This window comes from Zootoca vivipara, chromosome 9, assembly GCF_965207765.1.
Source record: "Zootoca vivipara chromosome 9, rZooViv2.hap1.1, whole genome shotgun sequence".
Lineage (NCBI taxonomy): Eukaryota > Metazoa > Chordata > Lepidosauria > Squamata > Lacertidae > Zootoca > Zootoca vivipara.
The window spans coordinates 64,731,623-64,746,674 of NC_142592.1; the positions used below are offsets into that span (position 1 = coordinate 64,731,623).

At 47.1% G+C, this 15,052-nt stretch overlaps 1 protein-coding gene across 3 annotated transcripts in view; it reads left to right on the top strand.

The window, feature by feature from the left end:
- MKLN1 (muskelin 1) overlaps positions 1–11,251 on the top strand; it is an 88,777-nt gene extending 77,526 nt beyond the window's left edge. For 2 of the 3 annotated variants that reach the window (XM_088652608.1, XM_088652607.1), the window contains exons 13-15: positions 957–1,059; positions 4,851–4,905; positions 8,666–10,649. In XM_088652608.1, coding sequence (XP_088508734.1) covers positions 957–1,059; positions 4,851–4,905; positions 8,666–8,787 — 280 coding nt within the window. In that variant the 3' untranslated portion in view covers positions 8,788–10,649. Of the gene's footprint in view, positions 1–956; positions 1,060–4,850; positions 4,906–8,665 lie in introns of all 3 variants that reach the window. The other variant, XM_088652606.1, reaches the window with a different exon arrangement.
- The last annotated feature ends 3,801 nt before the right edge of the window (positions 11,252–15,052 follow it).

Below are 15,052 nucleotides of genomic sequence, written 5' to 3' on the forward strand. Positions count from 1 at the left end.
GAAAGTTTTGCCGTATGCTTAGTCGGAATCTCTTTTCTTTTGTCACTTGAAGCCATGGGTTTGAATCCTACCTTCCAGAGCAGGAGAAAACAAGCTTGCTCCATCTTCCATGTGCCAGCCCTTAAGACAGGCATAAGCAAACTCAGCCCTCCAGATGTTTTGGGACTCCAATTACCACCATCCCTGACCACCGGTCCTGTTAGCTAGGGATCATGGGTGTTGTAGTCCCAAAACATCTGGAGGGCCGAGTTTGCCTATGCCTGCCTTAAGATACTTGAAGATGGCTATTGTATCTTGTGCAGAGTTGGAAGGGACCCTGAGGACTATCTGGTCCAACCCCCTGCAGTGCAGGAATATGTAGCTGCCCCATATGGGGATCAAACCTACAACCTTGGTATTATCTAACCAATTGAGCTGACTTAAGGATGAGGCTTGGCCTTGCCTTACCATTCCTGTAGCTAAATTTCCACAAGGACAGATGGCCCTTAAAAATAATTCCATTTTAGAGGCTGACACTTGACACCTCTGGCTATATTTCCTTCCCCTCAAAAGAAGAATCCTTTTTGGGTGCATTGATGAAAGTTTTGTTTGCAACCTTGGTAGTTTGAAAGCACTGTGGAGTGGGCGGTGGGGAGGGGGGGCACCTTGTTTTGAACTGGATTGTCCCTACGGTTTCATATTGCTTCAGTCAAGCCAAAATCCAGGTAAATCCCCCCTGCTCTAGCCTTCTCCCAAACACCTTTAAACTTGAGCCCCTGTTTCGCACGGAGGCCTGAGCCTGAGCTCATGCTTTCATCAGGCAACCTTGCAGAAATGACCCCAGGGTAGTTTTGCATCACTTAAGTAGGTAATAGGCTATTTCTTTTTAGCAGCCGAGCTTTTCAAAAGAAAGATCTCTTAAGCCACCTCCAGCAACCTGTAAACTGTCAACCCTTGCCTTGCATGTCTCTCCCCAGGTTTGAAGAGAAGGCCCAGACAGACCCGCTAAGTGCCCTGAAATACCTGCAGAACGACTTGTTCGTGACCGTAGACCACTCGGACCCAGAGGAGACAAAAGAGGTAAGGGGTGGGGGGGATTGGCTTGCTTTCTTCCCTCTTCCCGTTGACATGGAAAGGTTCATATTGCGGAGTTCTCACAGCGACCTGGCTGCCTCCATGAATTTGTGCCCGCAGATGCAAAAACAGCTCAGGGCCAAAGCCCCGGTCCCCTGGCTAGTGTGGTGGATGAGTGTCACAGTTCCATCTCCTGAAAAGCTAAATATGCTCTGCATTTGGATGGATCGATATATCAAGGCTTCCTTTTGAAGTAGCTTGTGCTAGATCTCTTGCCCTTACATTTTTTACTTTTTCCATCTTCAGCCCCTGGCGATGGAAAGGCCTCTTTGTTAACCTGCAATGCGTCACATGCATTGAAAACACACTATATATATTTTTAATTGCTGGTTTCTATAGCCTTCTTAATCACTAGTGCACCGTAGCCTTAGAGCCCGATCCTTGCTGTCAGCTGCACTTGAAGGTTCAGTTACTCCTGCCGGTTTGCCCCGCGTGTCCCCCCTTTTCCTCTCCTGCTTGCCATCCGAGCTTCCTTGTTCCTTTGTTGCGAGTGGCTCTTCATAACTCATGGAGCAGCTTTCTATTTGCAGTTGCATTCCTCCTCACCACGAGCCAACAACCCCCATTTTACAGGTAGGAAAGAGGAGCTTGGATCTGTGATATCTCCAAGATTTAAGTCCCAGCTTCTTGGAACATGCTGGGGCCTCATGCTTTTCTAGCAACCTTGTTGAGTAGTGCAGCATAAATGCCACAACCTTGGCATTAAAAGTCTATGGGATATGTAGTCTTCGGGAGAGGCAACTTCCTGTAAAAAGAGAAGGAATCACGCTGTTATCTGAACCGGATGCATGGGGTAGGTTGATGCTACACTTCCAGGGCAGCCTAGCGGTTTATGGGAGTTGTAGTCCTAAACATCTAGAAGTCACAGAGGATGCTGTAGGGAAGTGCTTCCCAAACTTGGGTCTCCAGCTGTTTTTGGACTACAACACCTATCAGCGCTAGCTAGCTGGACCATAGGTCAGGGATGACGGGAATTGTAGTCCAAAAACAGCTGGGGACCCAAGTTTGGGAAACCCCACTCTAGGGCAGTTGGAGCTCTCAGGCCCACTTCATATCAAGCAGAATCAAGGGATGACACTTTCCTTGGAATGTACCATTTCAGGCTGCAGGGGTGTGTGTGGTGTGTGTGTGGGGGTGTGTTAGTGTGTTCCAGTGTTTTATGGAGAAAGAACATGCTGGAGAGAGAGGTTCAGCATAGCCCTCTCCCTGCAACACTAGTTTTCTACATGCAGGTGATTAAAAAACAAAACCTGGGCAGAAGTTGGACCTGTGATCCTCCCACTTCCACCCCCGAGTGATATATTTTAGTGCCGGGGTGGGGAACTCCAAATGTTGCCGAACTCCCAGCTTCTGCTGTTCTTAAGCATTGGCCAGGCTGACAGGAGGCTGCTGGGAGTTGCAGCACAACACTGCCTGAAGGGTCGCAGGTTTCAGGGAAAGCTTTATGGTGCAATTCTGAGTGAACGTATTAAACGGGCCAGAGAGAAGCTTTTGCCTCACTTGACACTTGCTTACATTTCTCATGGGAGGCCTAGCTTGTCTTGCAAATTGCAAACGATAACTGCAGAAAGAGAGAGAGAGAGAGAGAGAGAGAGAGAGAGCACCTGACGTTAATAAATGGAAACTAGTTCAGCAACTTGAGGCCACGCAGCCAAATGAAACAAACGCCGTGTTCTGGACAGAACAGTTTTTGGCCAGGCACCTGATTAGTCTAATACGGTGTAAATGAAAGATCCCAGAAGGAGAAGGCAAATTTGTTTTGTTTTTAAATGAGTGTTAAAACGCAACTCTGAAACAGGTCCCATTGAGTTCCATGGGATATACTCTCCAGTAGAACTGCAGTCCACAGCTAAAGCTTACTTACCGGAGAGAACCTGGACACCCCTACAGCCCCTGATGGTTGATGGTTTTGAATCCTCTGTTCCTGACGGTATTTAAACCCCTTTGCTGACTTTAAAGAGGCAAAGCTTTCCGGAAGCAACTACGATCTCACCTGGGGATGTCTTGAAACTGCTGTGGCCATTCAGTGGGGACTGACTGAAGCAAAGGTCCTCCTAATCCAGCATCCTGTTTCCTTGGTGTCCTACAAAATGCCCCCTGGGTGCTGTCAAGCGGAATATGGGCCAACAACATTTGGTATTCAGACGTTCCGCACAAAGCTATTGATACAGACCCTCTCGGTACCATGTACATCTGAAGGCAGCTGGTCAGGGAGCATCCCTCTGCCATGTGGTCTAGATTTTAACGAGTGCAATTCAAAGTGTTGGTGCTGACCTCTAAAACCCTAAATGGTCTGACCTTTAAATGGTTGTTGTTGTTTAGTCGTTTAGTCGTGTCCGACTCTTCGTGACCCCATGGACCATAGCACGCCAGGCACTCCTGTCTTCCACTGCCTCCCGTAGTTTGGTCAAACTCATGTTCGTAGCTTCGAGAACACTGTCCAACCATCTTGTCCTCTGTCGTCCCCTTCTCCTAGTGCCCTCAATCTTTCCCAACATCAGGGTCTTTTCCAAGGATTCTTCTCTTCTCATGAGGTGGCCAAAGTATTGGAGCCTCAGCTTCACGATCTGTCCTTCCAGGGAGCACTCAGGGCTGATTTCCTTAAGAATGGATAGGTTTGATCTTCTAGCAGTCCATGGGACTCTCAAGAGTCTCCTCCAGCACCAATTTTGGTGCCGGGACGAAGTTCTGCCTTCTGGCGCCGCTTTTTTCCCTTCTGGCGGTACCTCCGTGCTACCGCTGTTTCTAGAGGGGTTTTAAGATGCTTTCCCCCCCTAGATTCGTTTACTTTGAGCTTCTGGGTTTTCTCCTACAGTGGACATGGTTAGCATTGGACAGATTAGCGTTTTGATCTCAGCGCGCCTAGACCGGAAGTCCCGGCCTTCTGGCAGTTCCCTCGTTGCGAGAAGCCAAGTTGCACGGAACCAGGCAGAGGGCCTTTTCAGTAGTGGTGCCTGCCCTATGGAATGCCCTCCCATCAGATGTCAAGCAGATAAACAACTATATGACTTTTAAAGGACATCTGAAGGTAGCCCTGTATCAGGAAATGGTTGATCTTCTATTGTGTTTTTCATATTTTGTTGGGAACCCATTCAGATGCATGGGGTATAAATTATAAAATTATTACTGTATTTAACACAACACCTTTTTTGGGGGGAGGGGGCACCAGGTTGGGGGAGGCTGATTTCAGCTGGCTTTCTCCACAGCCCAGGGAAGTCTGCCATCTGCATAAAACTCAGCAAGAGAGCAAGCCATTTCAGGGCTTGCGTTAAGGATGCATAAATCTGTCCTCCCAGCTTTTGCCTGACAAGAGCACGGGTCTTTCTTTCCGTCGTAATCGCTGAGAGAGTCCCCATGCTGCCACTGCCTAAATATCTCCATTCCGACGAGAATCGGGCTTCATATTTTAGTCTGGCTTGCTTGCAATGAGCAGCGTTTTCTCTTGAATGCACGTTTGTGAAATGCAAAAGATGACAGCGCAATAAATTGATGCGGTCGGAAAGACCTGGTTTTAAAAGCAGGATTCCTTAGCAATAGAATATAAATCCTCCATGTGGCGGCATTAGATCTGTCAGGAAACATTCCCCCCACCAAAAAGGGGGGGGGGAGAACCACCCCAACCTTCAACCAAAGTGATTTCATTGTTGTTGATCAAGAAGCCTTTATGCCCCTCATGGGAACATGTTGAACCTTTTAAAAATAAAATAAAATAACATCTTGTTTGTTTTCCTTTCCAGTTCCAGTTACTTGCTTCAGCCCTCTTCAAGTCCGGCTCCGACCTGAGCACTCTGGGTGAGTATGCTTCAGACCAGCAGGAATTGGTGCTTTTCAAAAGCCTCTGTCCTAAATCCCCAGAAACGCCATGTGGATCAGTTTCAGGCTGTCGGTACTCCAGACATGGGACAGTGGTGTTAGCCACACAAGCGCGGAGGGGCCAGTCAAAACAAATTAACTTCTGCCACGTCACCCTGGCAGCCACCAGCAAGCCTTGCCTCATGGAGGAGGGGGCAGAGACTGACCCTCTGCTTGCTGTGGCAAAGCGTGTCACTCAAGTGTGTGAGCTCAGGCTGTTCTTCCCAGTCATGGGCACGTCTCTCTCCTCGGGCAGCATGTCAAGGAAAACAGCAAAGTTTTCAAACTTCCCAGAACCAGAAAGTCCAGAGTTGAGCTCCCAAAACTATAATAATCCTCTGTTCGCATTCCCTCTGCCACGACCCCCTGAAGTGACCGCTTTTTATAATAGCAACTTGAGTGATAGTTGGGCCTCTTGCTGGGGGGAGAGAGAGGTGAGACCCTTGCTGTAAAAGCAGAGTTTGGACTGTGCAAACCGCATCTTCCTCCCCTCCCATGAATTGCTAATCTGCAAGAATTGAAGGCTTGTTGGCAGTGCCGGATTTACATATAAGCTAAACAAGCTATAGCTTAGAGCCCCAGTTTCTTGGGCCTCCCCAAAAAAAATTAAAGGAAAAAAACCTGGATGTACCTTTCCAAAATAAAAGATAAAAAATAAATAACATAAAATCTACATACAGCAACAGTGTTTTGTGTTGTGTAGCCTCCTATTTTGTTACGTGCAAACGGCTTTAGATACTTATGATGTCCATAAATTACCTTATAGCATATATTCAACAGAAAAAACAGTGACTATTTGTTGTTGGCCAAGGACAGCTGGATATATAAAGGGCCCCATTACCTTCAGTAGCTTAGGGCCTCATCAAACCTAAATCCGGCCCTGCTTGTTGGCATCGAACCTTGAAACGGAATGTGAAGACTAGAGTCAGCCTTCGAAGCTCGATCCCTGTTGGGGTCCTCATTCCATCAGGCTCTGTTTAAAGTGCCATGGGAACCGCTTTCCCAAAGATTCACCCCACTGTGCTGATGCCTGTTGTGTTACGAAAGCCTGCAAACTGCTTAGGTGGAGCACAAAGCTCTCCCCTCTGGTTCTGGCCGGGTTAAATTTGGCCTTGCTCATGCGGCTGCAGGGCAATTGCGTTCCACTGAAGCATTTGTGGGCTGAACCGGCAAGATGTAGCTCTTACATTCTGCTGCAACTCAGCCTTCCCCATCCAGGCCTCTTCTCTGGATATTTAAGGCTGCAGGTTCCCCTTTAGCCCCGGCCAACATGGCAAACCGTTTTGCAGTCCAAAAAAACAATAATCAAGATCCGGGAAGCCTGGTTTAACATTTCAAGGGCATCTCACAGAGTCCAAGGATAGGTTTGTTTACAGCATTTGGTCCTTTGTGCGATGTACACAATGTGCAATGGCACATTGTTGGCCTGTCATCCAGCCGTTCCATCTTAATTAATATTCCCCTCCCCTCCCCCTCTATTTTTGGATGGCCGGGGGGTGGGGTGGGTTTAAAGTGGAAGTTTAGTCCTCTTTAGACAAACTTTTGAAGAAGGCTCCTATTTATTTGGACCCAACTGCTTGCAAGCTTTTGTTTAGCCTGGTTGCATAGTTCTGGTCCTCATCCCTCTGGCTACAAACTATGCAGCCTTTTGGTAACTCAGCAGATTTTTTTAAAAAAGTTATGATTGTGTATAAAGCCCATAATTTGTTGGACTGTACAGGATATCTGCCTAACAAGCCATAATATAATTCCTTCAGATTGTATCCAAGAAAAAAATAGCCATATATCTTAAAAAAACCCTTAAGGCATTCACCCTTCTTTGGCTCCGAGGAGCCCAAGTTGCATATATGAGGCTGGATCTTCTCTTTTTTTTAAAAGAATTTTTGATTTCAAGTAGCAAAACATACTCATGCAGGGGAAACAGAGCTTAGTACAGTGGTGCCTCTCTAGACGAAATTAATTCGTTCCATGGGTCTTTTCTTATAGCGAAAAATTCGTCTAGCGAATCCCATAGGAATGCATTGGATTTTTTTTGAATTTTTTTTTTGCCCATAGGAACGCATTAATTGAATTTCAATGCATTCCTATGGGAAACCGCGATTCGCTAGACGAATTTTTCGTAAAACGCATTCGTCTAGCGAGGCAAGCTCCACTCGAAAAATCCTTTCGTTAAGCGGAAATTTCGTTAAGCAGGGCATTCGTTAAGCGAGGCACCACTGTAGTTGTACGGAAAAGAGACAGAAATAGCACTTGATGGTTGCAGTTTTCGATGTTCCAAGAAAGGCAGTCAAATGAAAGTGTCTCTCCATAAGGTTCCATGAGTTGATGTAGGGTGAAAACCATGTTTGATTGTGTTAACAAAGTCAATAAAATGATCCCTTGTTGTATAAAAGGTGTGAGTCTCTTCCCCCCTCTCCCCAAATCAATGTTACTTTCATTAAATGGTTAATCTGTCCATAAGGATCTTGTCCCATACTTGTGAAATCCAAGCTTCAGAAAGATATGTGTTTAAAGTTTTCCCGTTTTTTTTTGCAACCGCTGACCTAGCTGCAGTTAATCAATCCAGGATGAAGTCTTATTGGGCTCTTAATCTGAGATAGCAGGGCTAATTTAGGCTCCGGTTGTAGCGATTGTCCCATCGTTTGAATGGGGATGTATTTTCCATCCGGGGGGGGGGGGGAGTAGGCTAGAGCAAGTGCAAGTGTCCCAAGACAACCAGTGGGCTGCATGGCTGAGGAAGGGCCGAAAACCTTATACGCAGAAGATTTCGGGTGAGGCTGGGATTAGCCCTTGCCTGAAACCCTGGAGAGCCACTGCCAGTCACTGGGGACCCAGGGTGGGGAACCTCCGAGCAAACATGGCCCTCCAAGCCTGCCCATTTGCCCCCCCCCCGCGGTCATTTTCAGGGTGTCGTGCCCACTAATGGTTTAAAGGAGAAGCACAGAGGTTGTTTGTGTAAGGCATGCTCTCTCTCTGTCAGCTGATGGGTGATAGGAAGTGTTTGAATGCAAGGATGTTTAGCAAGAGCTGTTTGAAGGCGCTTTGCAGTCCCAGCAGTTGGGATTTCAAAGCAGAGCATCACCTAATGTCATGTGATTGGCAGGTGGGCAGCCCTCCCACCTTTGGTCCTCCAGGAGCGCGGGAGATAATAGTAATAATAATAATAATAATAATAATAATAATAATAATAATAATAATAATAATTTATTATTTATACCCCGCCCATCTGGCTGGGTATCTCCAGCCACTCTGGGCGGCTTCCAACAAAATATTAAAATACAGTGGTCTGTTAAACATTAAAAGCTTCCCTAAACAGGGCTGCCTTCAGATGTCTTCTAAAAGTCTGGTACTTGTTTTTCTCTTTGACATATGGTGGGAGGGCGTTCCACAGGGTGGGTGCCACTACCAAGAAGGCCCTCTGCCCGGTTTCCTGCAACTTGGCTTCTCGCAGTGAGGGAACTGCCAGAAGGCCCTCGGCTCTGGACCTCAGTGTCTGGGCAGAACGATGGGGGTGGAGACACTCCTTCAGGTATACTGGGCCGATAAACATCCAGAATACACACACACACACACACACACACACACACAGAGAGAGAGAGAGAGAGAGAGAGAGAGAGAGAGAGAGAGAGAGAGAGAGAGAGAGAGAGAGAGAGAGAGACAGGGCCATGTTTTCAACGATTCTTTTCTTCCTCGTCTCCAGGGTTTTCTGACGTTGACCACATCTACGCCCAACGGACTCAGCTCTTTGATACCTTAGTGAACTTCTTTCCCGACAACATGACGCCGCCCAAGGGCAACCTGGTAGACCTCATCACTCTGTGACAGGGGCACTGGCTGGACACGCGGAAGGAGGAGGGGAGGGCGGCAGGGCGGGGGCTGGGAGAAGGACTTTTTTTTTTGGCTTTTCAGTATTTTTAATTTGTGTGTGTGTGTGCGCGCGCGCCTGCCTTGATTGACTGAGCGACTGGCGGACTGCACTATAATAAGAGAAACGTGGTTTCAGAGCAGGGAGGGGAGGTGGCTTCACGGATAAATACCAAATGGGCTAATAAAAGGCAACTGACATACTTCTGATGGAAATACATACATAGATATATTTTCTGACCTTGGCTTTTTTAAAAAAGTGAATGAACGCTGATGAGAAGAAAGCAAATCACATGTCATCTGAGTTATGTATACTTACCAGTACCCCTCCCCTCCCGCCACCTGTTGTGTCTGTGTGCAAAATGAAGTCTTGGAGGGGGGGGGTCGTTTGGGTTTTATTTGGGACCTCATTGTAATTTTGTCCCAACGTTTGTCTGGCTGAGTTGAGCGTTACTTCTCGGCGTCCGTGAATACCGGCAGTGGGCTCTGGTGTACGCAAGGGGTCCGTGTGTCCATGTGTGCATCTCTCTCTGTGGGCTTTGATCTCATAAACTGCAGCCGTGTCCTTGTCGAAGGAAAAGCGAAATCTGAGAAGGAAGCTTAGCCCCCTCTAGCGGGCAACTTTTAGATCTTGCGAAGAAAAAACAAATAGGAACATAAATACAGTTCCGGGAGGGAACTACTCTTGAAACGCGAACTCGTGACAAAATGACAACAGCCCCACTTCTGCTAGGAAGAAGATGTGAGTGGGAAAGTGGGTGGCGCTTGAAAACACCCCCCCCCAAGCTTTTGTGCTAGAAATACACACACATACCTCCTTCCAGGTACATGTTGGTGGAGGGAAGTGGGATTTGGGGCAGATTTCAGCAGAGGGCAGGGGGGAAAGTTGGAGCAATTTGCTCCCCTTCCGAAGTAGCTTCCTTCCCCCTTGTTTTTAAACAAGAAGCAGCCGCTGCAGTTTTTGCATTCAGTTCATGTATGATGAGTAGTTCCATCCCTTGGTTGGTGCTACCACAGTTGCCTGGCTTCTAGGGTTTTGATTGCCTTTTGTTTTTAATGCAGTCTGATCCCACCTTAACCACGCACCATCCAGAAACCTCAAAAGTGAAGAACACTGGCCATACCTGCATTTCGTGAGCTTTGTATCCATCCTGTTTTTCAAACAGAATCTTGTAAGTAGGCGTTGGGCAGAGCTCGGGGCAGGTGACCTTCCAGATGTTCGGGGCAACATCTCCCACCATCCTTGCTAAGCGTTGGCTTCGCCAACTTGGGGTTGATTGGAATTGTAGTCCAAAACGCTGGCTACCCTCTGGTTACAGAGCTTCTGTCTTCTATGCCCCACCTCCCTGCAACTTGCACAGGTCCATCCTAAGCTCTGCTTAATTTGCCTCTTTGCCAAGGAGAAGCTGGTGTAGTTCGTGTTTCAAACCACAGGTTGTAGCAAAAAAAAAAAAAGTTTGCTGTTTTCACCAATATTGATACAGGCTGGTTGCTTTTAAACCCCTCCACCTTGTTCATCCGCTCAGTGACCTGTTTGCACAGGAAATGCCTGAGTTAACGCCTTAGCTCTGGCCTGAAAAGTTGGGGGCAGGCATGGGGCAAGAATCCCATGCCAACACTCTCTCCCCAGCAGGCTGTGCAGACAACATAGCTCAGGGATATCCTGTAGTCATAGTGCTGGGTGAGTTGAAGGGGGCTGCGCAGATGTTGGATTGTACATTTACCTCCCCTTTAGATGCTCATGCAGGTTTGCCTGTCTTTAGACACGCTTTTGATAACATAAGCACATGAATTTGAAAGCAGCTTATTCCTTCCCTTCCACCCCCCCCAGGCCTTTGCACTAAAACTTCAGTACCAAGGTGTGTATTAAGTGCGTGTTGCTAGGTTTTGGGGTGCTCGCCCCATCAGTAAGAATGCGATCCCCAAAATACATGCAGTTTAAGTAGACTGGGTTAAAGGCACGCACATGCTTTAAGAATAAGTTAGTGCTCGAAATTCCCCAGCAGCCAGTCACATTTTGAGACTGGCAAGTGACCTTTTGCGAGCAAGTGGAGGTGTCTTGTTGCCAGGCTTGGCTACTGACAACTCTCTCTAGTTGGATGGCGCTGCTGCGATGCCACGTCAGTCAGCTGGCTTGCGGGGCAGTGCAGCACCAAAAGATACACCTCTTTGGTACTGAACTGCCCCACAAATCAGCTGGCTTGCGGAGCACCAAAAGATGTGCCGGCTGATTCATGCAAAAGAAAAAAAAAAGACTAGATATTTGGTTGTGGCGCCCGTAACATAAGTTTAAGGGGCCATTTGGGGAAGAGCTTGCAAATCTGAGTTTCTAATACTGCTTCTACCTCCCCCAGGTTTTACACCAAAACTTCAATACCAAGATGTGTGTTTCTAGGTTGCAGGATATTTGCCCTCCCCCCCCCCAAAGTAAGAATGTGATCCCCAAATACATGCAGTTTAAGTAGACTGGGTTCATGGCAAGCAAATGCTTTAAGAATAAGCAATGTGATTGCTTGGGAGGATGAAGGTAAAACCCAGATCACAACCCCCCCCACACCTGTTTCAGCAACAGTTCTCATGATGGGAGGGCCATCTTGGTGAACAGGGCAGAGATGAAAACCTCATACACAGAAGCCTTTGAAATGGAAGCTGCATAAGGTTAAGCTGGCATGTTAATTCCCTGTCCTGCACCACGCAGCCCTTTTGCACAGGGGAAATGTGGGGAGGGAGGGGGCTGGGGAAAACACAAGGGAGTTGATCTTTAACTTTTTCTCGGTGCTTTTATCCAGCAACTTCCTAGGCCTCTATAACTTTCAAATTATGGTTGCCTTCACAAAGAATGCACTTCCCCAACTTAGTTATTTGCAACACACACACAACATAGTTTTTTGAATTTTTGCATTTGTTTCCCCCTTCAGCCTGCATATGTTCAACATTTTCAGGTCTTGGGGAAGTTGTAGAGTTGGAAAGGACCCCAAGGGCCATCTAGTCCAACTAAAGAACCTGTTTAGGAACCTGCAATGAAGGAGAGTCCACCACCTTCTGAGGGAGTCCATTCCACTGTTGAACAGCTCTTTCCATCAGAAAGTTTTCCTAATGTTTAGTTGGAAACTCCTTCCTTGTAATTTGAATCCACTTGTTCAAGTCCTAAACTCTGGAGCTGCAGAAAACAAGTGTTCCACCTGACACACTTTTAGATATTTCATAGAATTTGTAGAGTTGGGGGACCCCAAGGGTCATCTAGTCCAACCCTCCACACTGCAGGAATCTCAGCTCAAGCATCCATGACAGATGGCCCACCCAAGCTCTGCTTAAAAACGTCCAAGGAAGGAGAGTCCACAACCTCCCGAGGGAGTCCATTCCACTGTCAAACAGCTCTTACTGTCAGAATCTCCTTTCTTGTAACTTGCCTCAAGTCCCAACTTCCAGAGCAGTGGAAAACAAGCTTTCTCCCTGTTCCATGTGACAGCCCTTCAGATATTTGAAGATGGCTCTCATATATCCTCTCACTCTCCTCTTTTCCAGGCGAAACATACCCAGCTCCTTCAACCGCTTTTCATAAGGCTTGGTTTCCAGACCCTTGATCATTTTGGTTGTCCTCCTCTGCACACGTTCCAGCTTGTCAACATCCTTCTTAAATTGTGGTGCCCAGAATTGGACCCAGTATTTCAGGTGTGGTCTGACCAAGGCAGAATAGAGTGGTACTATTACTTCCCTTAATCTGGACACTAGACTTCTGTTGTTGCAGCCTAAAATAGCATTAGCTTTTTTTGCTGCTGCATCACATTGTTGACTCAATATTAAGATGGTGGTCCACCAAGACCCCTAGATCCTTTTCACATGTTCTGCTAGTAAGCCAGACGTCCCCCATCTAATATTTCAGCATCTGGTTCTTCCTGCCGAAGTGCAGAACCTTACATTTGTCCCTGTTGAAATTCGTTTTGTTAACTAGAAGATGGCTAGCACCTCAGTCTTCTCTTCCATCTATATCAAGCTCCCTCAATCGTTCCTCATGAGCACTTTCCAACCACATCAGGTTTGTAAAGTGTAGGGAACCAAACAGCACATCAATATCAGGCTTTCGTTCCATAAATTAAGTAGTTGAGGTTATGTAATGGGGAGGGAAGAGGAATATAAAATCTGTATTAACCTGCTCTCTGGTATTTGCAATATCATAAACGTGGCTCTTAAAGGTTTCTTTTGGGTTGGGGGAAATATATTTTGGCCTCCACAGATTTCCCCCTTGGGAATAGTGAACAGTAAAACCCCTACAGGTCTCAAACGATTAGGATTCCTTTTGTGCACATTGCTCCGTCGTCATGAAAACACTACAGCTCCCGGCTTGTTAAGGTGCTGCTGCTTCATTGAACCCCACATGCAGACACTGGTCTGGATGCTTGTGTCAGGAACTTGTCTCACTGTCAGCTTGAAATCGGTGTTGCTTTCTTAGGCGTGCGTTGCACGTTGGCTGGGTCTGTACTAGTTCAACTCCTTTACCGACCCTCCCCTCTCCTTAGAGAAAACGTTAAAAGCTCCCAAGCGGTGGGTAGGGAGGCAGTTATTTCCAATTCTAAACACTACCCCAACTAAAATCCTTAATATTCTTTGGAGGAAACTGCCATTATGAAGGAAGTGGCATGAAGTTATCTAGGCTTCTCCTTGTAGGGCGTACCTTGGGAGAACTTGTCCATCAGCAGATTTGCTTGTTTCGCTTTTATGGTCTGTTATCTGAGGGCATGACAATAAGGGAGGTGTAGGGGTGTAAATAATAAAATTATTGTTAATTATGATTATTAAAATGTCCTCCAAAGCTGGGGTAAGGCAGCTTGTGCACTTTTGGGAAAGGGATCCTGCTGGGATCCTGCTTGATGCATTTTAGAGCTAGGGTGGGGATCTGCTGGCTCTGGGTGATTTTTCAGCAGAGGGGGAAAGGGTTTCTGACAGCAGTGACAAGAAGGCTCCCGTCTCCAAATCAGGCTGCTAAGAAGATAGGAAGAGCCCCGCTGGCTGTCCACGTCAACACATTGTTTTGCACAGTGGCCAACCACATGCAGGACACGGCACCCTTAAGAACAGTTGTGGGAAAACCAGGACTGGATTTCTGCCCCAAAGGACTGGAGTCAGTTCTGAGACCAAAAGGTTTTTTGTGGTCTGCGCAGGTGTTTAGCAGTACCTTGTTCCTTCATTCAAAGTCAGGCATCCTCAAACTGCAGCCCTCCAGATGTTTTGGCCCACAACTCCCATGATCCCTAGCTAACAGAACCAGTGGTCGGCGATGATGGGAATTGTAGTCCAAAACATCTGGAGGGCCGAAGTTTGGGGGTGCCTGTTCTAAGCGTTTCACAGTGTTTTGCACTTAGCTCCTGAGGTTCCTTGTGAAAACCACGGTTCCTGTGAGCCTGAAGATGGCTTACACCTGGCTTTAGAGACTCCCAATTCTGGTATGGATGCATGTGGAAGAAAACGGATATTGAAAAGAAAAAAAACCTGAATTGGGGAACACTTTGGGATCAGAGGCAAGGTGGCCCCAAGACATGGTTCCAGGGGCACACAAAAAACCCTAAGCACTGCTCTCTCACATGTGCCCATCTGGATTGAAATCAACCACAGCCCCACAAACAGCTGGTGATACCATTTTTTTGGACTGCAGCTGCAGGTATGCTGTCTGGGGCTGATGGCAGCTGTAGCCCAAAACATCTGGATTCACCGGCTTGGGAAATGCCAATCTTCTAGGAGGTTCTCTTGGAGAAGCCTCATGGGAGTGGACAACTCTGATTCATTTTCAGTGTAATTGACGGAGGCAGACGAGGGTTTATGAGTCTGTGCCTCAGTGGAGTCAGGCCTACCCACTTCCTACCCTGTTCCCCATAATCTAGCTCCCTGTAATCTAGTCGCCAGCAGGGATCAGAGGCAGAGGTTTGGCGACGCCTGTGGCTAGGGCTCTGGACTACTGATTCTGCCTGCATTGTGGGGGGTTGGACTAGATCAGGGGTCAGCAAACTTTCAGCAGGGGGCCAGTCCTCAGACCTTGTGGGGGGCCGGACTATATTTTGGGAAAAAAAAAAGAATGAATTCCTATGCCCCACAAATAACCCAGAGATGTATTTTAAATAAAAGGACACATTCTACTCATGTGAAAACACCAGACAGGCCCCACAAATAACCCAGAGGTGCATTTTAAATAAAAGGACACATTCTACTCATGTAAAAACACGCTGATTCC